General features: G+C 56.1%; 1 protein-coding gene across 1 annotated transcript; it reads left to right on the top strand.

Moving 5' to 3' along the window:
• Positions 1-131: 131 nt before the first annotated feature.
• On the top strand, positions 132-8,170 carry GTPBP2 (GTP binding protein 2). Its single transcript, XM_043907583.1, has 12 exons — positions 132-432; positions 2,242-2,268; positions 2,550-2,734; positions 3,028-3,136; positions 3,606-3,803; positions 4,100-4,274; positions 4,411-4,630; positions 5,049-5,184; positions 5,304-5,362; positions 5,911-6,082; positions 6,515-6,679; positions 6,909-8,170. Exons 1-12 carry the CDS (start codon positions 247-249, stop codon positions 7,083-7,085), a joined length of 1,809 nt encoding a protein of 602 aa, XP_043763518.1. The 5' UTR covers positions 132-246; the 3' UTR covers positions 7,086-8,170.
• Positions 8,171-8,358: the final 188 nt, after the last annotated feature.

Genomic DNA, 8,358 nt, shown 5'->3' with positions numbered 1-8,358 from the left:
GGCTGCGGCTAGCTCTTTCCGGGGAGCTCCTAGGCTTGAGGACTCTATATCCCATGGTGCTCCGCGGCTGTTTCTGACGCGACCCGAAGGCCAGGGGATGCGGGGGCGTGGCCTGCGCAGGGCCCCACCCCGCTCTCCTCTGGCTGGCCCGACTCGGCCGTGGCAGTAGGCGCGGGGGCAGCGGCGGCGTCCGCGGTGGCGGTGGCGGGGGGGAGGGGCCGGGCGGGGGGCTGGCGGCAGCGGCGGATGGACTCGCGGGTATCGGAGCTGTTCGGCGGCTGCTGCCGGCCCGGAGGGGGCCCGGCCGTGGGCGGAACCCTCAAGGCTAGGGGCGCCGGCGGCAGCAGCAGCTGCGGTGGCCCGAAGGGGAAGAAAAAGAACGGAAGGAACAGAGGGAGCAAAGCCAACAACCCCCCGTACCTGCCCCCCGAGGTGAGCACCTGAGAAGTGGCGGGGCCAGAGGTAACCACTCCTTCCGGTCCCGGGACTCCAGGAAGGCGGGACAGAGAGTAGTACCCCCTTCCGGTGTCATAGACCCCCGAGAAGAGGAGAACAGTTTTTTCCGGTCCAAGGACCCCAGGGAGGAGGCACAGAAAGACTGGGCCTCCTTTCCTGTGTCAGGACCCTGGGGAGGAAGAGTTGGGACGGGGGCGGGAATCTACCCACTCTGATCTAAGTAACTCCAGGTGAAGTGGGGAAAGGCGGTCCCACCTGCATCCCTTGGGAAGAGCAGAGTAGAATGCCCCAGCCCTTTTCCTGTGCAACTGAAGGAAGGCGGACTGCATCCCGGGATATGAGGAGTTGAGAGTTTTCTAAACTTGTTCCAGGGAGGAGAGGAGTACCGGGAAAAGAGCAATATGTTCCCTCCCTCTACACACAAACACAAGCGGAGAACACTGGCTAAGTCCTCCCGCCCTTTGCCTGTCCTACGAGGAAGTGTGGACAGCCTCCACCTTCCTGCTCCAGCTGTTCCCTAAGGCAGACAATAGTTGCTGCTTTGTTCCTCTGTAGAAAAGGAGGACACAGGGGGAGAGCCTCATCCAGTGGTTGTCAAACTTGAGCACCTTAGAGAATCACCTGGATTGCTGCTCCACCCCTAGAATTTCTGATTCAGTAGCTCAAAGGTATCCCTGATAATCTGCATTTCTTACAAGTGCCCAGGTGATGCAACTGCTCCTGGTCCTGGGACCACACTTTGAGAAACTTTAGTCTAGACCATCATCCTTGTATCAGTATTCTGAAGCCACCCATTCTAACTTTTCATCTCCAGCAAAATGATAAAAAGGAAGGTCTCTGTTGATGGGGAAAGATCTCCTTTATACTCCCATGCAATTATGGGTGAAGACCTATAAGAGCCTGAGAGTCAAAGAGCCTTGAAGGGATGGAATGATGACAGGAAGGGGAGAAGGAAAAGTAAATAGCCACGGAGGAGGAGTGCAGAAATACAGGGCTGGCAGAACAGGCAAATCTCATATCCTTTTGCACCTGAGAGGGGAAGGCTCGGGCAATGGGATACTTCTGTGTTGGGTCACCTGATACAGGGAAGAGGAGGAGGTGGTGTGATGGATTCAAGAGTTCACCTCAGCTGGGGCGTGAGGGTTAGGGGACAGAAGGGGAAAAGCCACAGTGGTCTGGTTTGTGGTGTCTGTCTCCTTCATTGTCTTTTCTGAGTTTCTTCATCTCAACCCCAACTTTGGAGACTTGTCTCTCCTTCTCCTGGCTCCTCTCTCGTTGGGTTTGTAGTGACCAGTGCTGAGCTCACCCTCTGGCACTGCTCCAAAACCTCTTGCAACCTCTTACTCTTGGTATCATCAGCTGAGAGGGGTGGGCAGGAAGGAAGTGGTGTCTCTCAGACCAGTGGCAAAGAACGGCCTCCGCAGCTTGGACATGGAGAAGACACAGACGTGGGGACAGCAATTTGAGGCCCTAGGAGGAAGGAAAGACGGTGATCTTGCATCTAAGATGAGCATGCTGCCAGTGATCCAAAAAAGAGGGACTCAGGGTTCCGTTCCTGGCATAGATAGATGACTGACTGTGTTCTTGGAGGCCTTTCTTTCAGAGAGGTCACCCTGGAACCGAGTACAGGGCTGGTCTGCCATGACCTTTGACAGACACCTGCCTAAACAAGTGCAGCTCAAGCTTCCTGCTCTCTTAAGTTAGCTGCCTGAACCCCAGTGGGAGTCGGGGAAGTAAAGGTTAGGTCTGGACAGTGTGTAGTAACAGCTCCCTGTTTCTTTTCAGGCTGAAGATGGAAACATCGAATATAAAGTGAGTCTTAGGCTGGGGAGGGACAGGTTGTCCTTGGTGTGGGATGATTTCTTTATGATCTCTAACTTTATGCCCTATAGTCATTTAAAGATGTGGTTCAGAGTAAGGGCTCTGTACCTTATTCTTTTGAAAGAGGACTCGCTGTCCGAGGAGGTCAGGGATGAGGGTGGTTAAGAGGAAAGGGAAGGCCCTGGTCCTTGCAGCAGGACAGATGGGGAACCTGTGGGTTCAGCAGGAGCATCTCTGACTTTTCCTTCTCATGGTACTTCACCTGCCCTAAGCTGAAGCTGGTGAATCCATCCCAGTATCGTTTTGAGCACCTGGTGACACAGATGAAGTGGCGGCTCCAGGAGGGCCGTGGTGAGGCCGTCTACCAGATTGGGGTAGAGGACAATGGGCTGCTGGTGGGGCTGGCTGAGGAGGAGATGCGGGCTTCCCTCAAGACCCTGCACCGGATGGCAGAGAAGTATGCTTCCCTTTGGTCCTCCTTTCCCTAAATCCCCAGGACCTGCCTTCTCTGGACAAAGGGCTGAAGTGGGGAGAGTTAGTTTTCTAGCATCCTCTGCCCTGGATCCAGGCTTTTTTGCCCCTTGACTTAAGGTTCATTTGTGTCAAGGGAGCTGTGGATGCAGGATAGATTGGAGGCAGGTAGGAAGTGGAGTAAGGTGTTCGGAACTCTGGGGAGGTATGAGAAGGCCATTGGTCCAGGGGAATGGGGAGTACGGGTGAGATGTGGCAGCTGTGGCCTTGCTGTGACAGAGTCGGGGCAGACATCACTGTTCTCCGGGAGCGAGAAGTGGACTATGATAGCGACACACCCCGGAAGATCACTGAGGTGCTCGTACGAAAGGTTCCTGACAACCAGCAGGTGGGTCCCCACCCCTCCCTGTTTCTCACACCCCTGCTCCCTGGGAAGGTCCTCTGGTGGCAGACTCTTCCCCGGCCTGGGACTCTGAGATTTGGTCCCCAGAGACTGCTTATGCCTTTTTTGTTTGTTTTCTTTGGTTGGACTGGGTCCTTGGTGGTGTACCCCGGCTTTCTCTAGTTGGTGAGCGGGGGCCGCTCTTCATTGTGGCGCATGGGCTTCTCATTCTGGTGGCTTCTCTTGTTACGGAGCACCAGCTCCAGGGGCACAGGCTGCAGGACTTGTGGCTCCTGGACTTGGTTGCTCCGCCGCATGTGCAGTCTTTCTGGACCTGGGATCAAACCCATGTCGCCTGCATTGGCAGGCAGCTTCTTATCCACCGCACTGCCAAGGAAGCCCCTGCCGCTGCTTTTGACCTTTCAGTGGACAGAGTTGAGGGGTTGGAACCTGACCTCTGACAATTCATCCACAGTTCCTGGACCTCCGTGTGGCCGTCCTGGGGAATGTGGACTCAGGAAAGTCAACTCTGCTCGGAGTCCTGACCCAGGGAGAGCTGGACAATGGGCGGGGCCGGGCTCGGCTCAACCTTTTCCGCCACCTGCATGAGATTCAGTCTGGCCGAACCTCCAGCATCAGCTTCGAGATCCTGGGCTTTAACAGCAAGGGAGAGGTGCATGCAATCAACGGGACCCAGTGGGACCAGACTCTGAGGATGGGATGGTAGCGGTGAAGGACAGTGTGAGGGCAGAGTGTGGAGACTTTGTGGAGTAGTGTAGATGAAGGCCCCTGGGCACTGAACCTGCTGTGACCTCCTTAGAAAACAAACAGGGAATCAACTGAACTAAACCCTCAGTGGGGCTCAGGGTTAAGAGGCAGGGCTACCCAGGGACTGGTTTAGGTCCTGGCAACTCGTGAAGGGTTGGGGAGGCTGGCCGGGGGCACTGAGAGCCCGGGGCCCTGGGCCAGGTGGTGAATTACAGTGACTCACGGACGGCAGAAGAGATCTGTGAGAGCAGCTCCAAGATGATCACCTTCATCGACCTGGCAGGCCACCACAAGTACCTGCACACCACCATCTTCGGCCTCACCTCCTACTGCCCCGACTGCGCCCTGCTCCTCGTCAGCGCAAACACCGGGATCGGTAAGAGGCGTCGGCGCAGGGGCAGCGCTCACTCTCCTCCCCCGGGCCCCCACACATCTGGGAGCCAAACCACCTCTCCTCTTGTGCTCTCACCCCCCATCCCGCATCCTGACTCCCGCCCACCTTCTCTGAGCAGCTGGCACCACACGGGAACATCTGGGGCTGGCACTGGCCCTGAAAGTGCCCTTCTTCATCGTGGTCAGCAAGGTGGACCTGTGTGCCAAGACCACCGTGGAGAGGACAGTACGCCAGCTAGAGCGGGTCCTCAAGCAGCCTGGCTGCCACAAGGTTCCCATGCTGGTCACCTCCGAGGACGACGCTGTCACTGCCGCGCAGCAGTTTGCCCAATCCCCCAAGTAAGGCTTTCTCACTCCAGCATCCTCAGGGAAGGCTGCCACAGGGCCCCGGAGCATGGGGTGCCCACCCCCTTCCCGACAGACCAGACCAGTTCGGCTCAGTTCTGTGGTTTTTCAGGTTGGGATTGTGGGAGGGAGTCTTTGCTAAAGGCTTGACCCTTCCCCCAGTCAGCTTTGCTGACCCCTGGGAACCTGGAGGCAAAGTGCTGTGCCAGGCGTTTGCCATCTCTCTGGGCTCTGAGATGGGTCTCAAATGCCAGGCTCATAGAGAGAGGCCCCAAGCTCCTGAGCTGGTTAGCAAATAGGAGAGGGGAGCCCCTGTCCACCCCGAGAGAGGCTTGCCTTTCATGTAGGGGCTCCAGCCTCTGCCTCCTATTGGAACTTTGCTCATCTGCCCATTCCCTGCCTCCCTCTACAGCATCACCCCTATCTTCACACTGTCCAGCGTGTCTGGAGAGAGCCTGGACCTGCTCAAAGTCTTTCTGAATATTTTGCCGCCACTCACCAATAGCAAAGAACAGGAGGAGCTCATGCAGCAGCTGACGGAGTTCCAGGTAATTGGCCATCTGGACAGGCGGTCAGCCAGGGAACTAGGAGGGACTAATCCCAAGCCCGGAGTCTGTTTTGAGGTTTTGGAGCTGCCAGCCCTTGATAGAATCTTCTTTGGCTTCAGGTGGATGAAATCTACACAGTACCAGAGGTGGGCACAGTTGTTGGAGGGACGCTTTCCAGGTGAATTACCTTTCTTGCTTGTTATCTACCCCACTCAGCCCTCACACACCCAAGGACCTGAAAACATCATAGCTCACAGGCAACCCTGGTGGTGAACAGATGTGCTTGTTTGTAGATGAGGCTTTTGCCATCAGAGGAGCTGGAGAAAGCTCATAAATTGGCTTATAAGGGAAGAAACTTGCCGCTTCTTAGGACCTTTCAGCCCCTGCAGGGGGAAGTGTGGGTCTTGACCCCACAAAGACACCTAGAGTGCATTCAGCTGACTTCGTTGCCACCAGGGAAACGAGGTCCCCTGAGACTCTGCCCAAGGGCATGATTGCCCTTTCAGGAATCAGGTGTTCAGTATTAAGCCAACAGGTCCCTGTCTGCCAGGCTCTGCTGGTGTGAGCCTTCAGTCTGGACTGGGGCAAGATAGTCATCTCCCTTAGCTTCAAGTCACAATTTGGGGTCTCTCCCCCTAACCCGAGGGACTCAGAAGGGAATGACCTAGTAGAGAAGTAGGTGGGGGGCTTAGACCGACGCTGTGCCTCCTGCCCTCTGGACTGCAGTGGGATTTGCCGTGAGGGGGACCAGCTGGTGGTGGGCCCCACGGACGACGGCTGCTTCCTGGAGCTCAGAGTTTGCAGCATCCAACGCAACCGCTCTGCCTGTCGTGTGCTACGAGCTGGTCAGGCTGCTACACTGGCCCTCGGGGACTTTGACAGAGCTCTCCTTCGCAAGGTGAGGTGGAAGGGTGGGTTGGAGAGAAAACACAAAGAGAAGTGCCTGGGAGGCTGGCTACTTGAAGGAGAAGCACCAAAGGTGCTTCAGGGGAACTCAGAGGGAACGTGAACGTGGTCTCTAACCCAAGAAGGCTGTCTGGGTGTGGACGTACACTGTCAGGGGACTCACAAAGCATCGATCACTAAATGTGACTCATTGTGCCACAACCCTAGTGTCCAGGACTCTGAAAATACCAAGCATTAGAAGGGTTAGAGGACACAGAGGTGGCTAAGGGAGGGCTCCTTAGAGAGAAGGGTTTTCAGTCTTCTGAGAGCTTTGTGGTTGAAGTCCTAGAGGAAGAGGAAGCTGTAAAGGGTGGTGAGGGCAGCCCGGGAGGAGAGACTAATGTGAGGTCTGCCCTTCCTGAGTCCGAGGGCTTTGCCTCCCCAGGGCATGGTGATGGTGAGCCCAGAGATGAACCCCACCATCTGCTCAGTGTTCGAGGCAGAGATAGTCCTGCTCTTCCATGCCACCACCTTCAGGCGAGGCTTCCAGGTGACCGTACATGTGGGCAACGTACGCCAGACAGCAGTGGTGGAGAAGATCCATGCCAAGGTGAGGGGACCCAGCCACGCCCCCGTTTTCCCAGGGAACAGTCAGAATTCTCCTGCGTCCAGAAAGGAGGGAACCCTGTCCCCAGAATCAGAGACCTCCCTTATCCCTCAAAGAGCACAAAGCCCCACTCCGGGTGGGTAGATGCCTGCTCAACCCTTGAGGGTGGAGGGCCAAGGCTAGTAGAGACAAGAGGCATGGTGGAGGGCCAGTGACCGTGTATCTGCTGCAGGACAAGCTGCGGACAGGGGAGAAGGCAGTGGTACGTTTCCGCTTCCTGAAACACCCAGAGTACCTGAAGGTGGGCGCCAAGCTGCTGTTCCGGGAGGGTGTCACCAAAGGCATCGGCCATGTCACCGATGTGCAAGCCATTGCAGCAGGAGAGGCCCAGGCCAACATGGGCTTCTGAACTCCAAGCGGGCACAGCTCTTCTGCTGTCCCTACAATACAAAAGGTGACTTCCGGCCATGCTGCCCCCACGTTGGCGGCTCTGTGTGTTGGTAGGCTAGAGAGATGGGGCGCTCTCCACTGCCTGCTCCCTGCCACTTTTCTGGAGACATGCCAATCTAGGTATGACCAGGGAGGGGCAGTCAGTCGTGAGGGAGAAGACAGGAGAATTCAGGGCAGTGCTCAGCAGCCTAGTGTTCACCTGGTTGGCTCATCAAGCCTGGCAACCCTGCGGCCTGTCACCAGAGGGAGCTGACCACCACCACACCGGCCCCACTGTCAGGACTGGGCATGATCCACCGGTCTGGTCCCTGCATGTCAGGAATTGTCGCAACTGCGGGGGGGTGGTCCTCGAAAGCTCTCCTTTTTCTATACCTCTTCTCAAGGCCATGTAAGTTGCCCACCTCTACTTGACTGTGGACAAAAGACCTCTGCGCCGGGCCATCCGGTGGCCCAGGGTCTGAAGAAAAGGCACAGGGACAGTGAAGGCCGAGCTCCCTCCCTGTGCCGAGACACGAGTCAGCTCCTTAGCTTTCTCCCCCTTCCCTTCTTCACTCAAGGGCCACGTCCCCAGTTTATCCTCTCAGAGGCCCCACAGGTGCTATTTGTTGTGCTGGCCCAGGTGTGGGGCCGCCAAGCTAAGACTTGGCCAACCGAAGGTCAGCTGCATGTCAATAAGTCTTGTCCCCACCTCCGCAGTGATCTGTTGATTTTAACGCTGCATCAGCCAGGATGTTTTACTTTCCCCAACCACAGCTCCCCGTTCCACACCCTCACCTCCCCTCTGGCCCTGTGTAAGTCCTCTCTTGTTTTAGTAGTTTGCAGTGAGCATCCCTTTCCCTCTGTTGCAGGGAACCTGGAGGAAAGGGAAAGATGTTGCCATATTTCCTACTCTTCAGGGCATGGATTCCCTCTTTTCCCTTTGTTAGTGTCCTGGGTTCCCATGGACTCAGGGATTTGGTTGAGGTTTCTCTGCATATATATATACACATATATATATTTAAATACACATATATATATTGTACAGAATAAAAATGTTTTATTGAACACACCGTGCATATGTTTAAGCCCCAGGGTCATCTTCCAGAGCTGAATTCCTCTCGAGGATCAGAGAAAAGCGAAACCCTTACGCTGCTAAGCCCTAATGGGGGGACAGAACCCATCTGACCCCCCGTTCACCCTGCGTCCTCTCCTCTCCCCCACTTGGGGTCAGTGTTCCAGTGCTGTGAGTCGCG

Source organism: Cervus elaphus, chromosome 7 (genome assembly GCF_910594005.1).
Source record: "Cervus elaphus chromosome 7, mCerEla1.1, whole genome shotgun sequence".
NCBI lineage: Eukaryota > Metazoa > Chordata > Mammalia > Artiodactyla > Cervidae > Cervus > Cervus elaphus.
The sequence above is the reverse complement of the archived record's forward strand: the minus strand, read 5'-3'. Positions and strand labels throughout refer to the sequence as shown.

Excerpts from the sequence above, each read along its gene's own strand:
- GTPBP2 (XM_043907583.1), top strand. The coding sequence starts at position 247 with ATGGACTCGCGGGTATCGGAGCTGTTCGGCGGCTGCTGCCGGCCCGGA. Across the intron at positions 2,735-3,027 it reads CTGCACCGGATGGCAGAGAA|AGTCGGGGCAGACATCACTG; the intron begins GTATGCTTCCCT and ends TTGCTGTGACAG. Across the intron at positions 4,275-4,410 it reads CAGCGCAAACACCGGGATCG|CTGGCACCACACGGGAACAT; the intron begins GTAAGAGGCGTC and ends TTCTCTGAGCAG.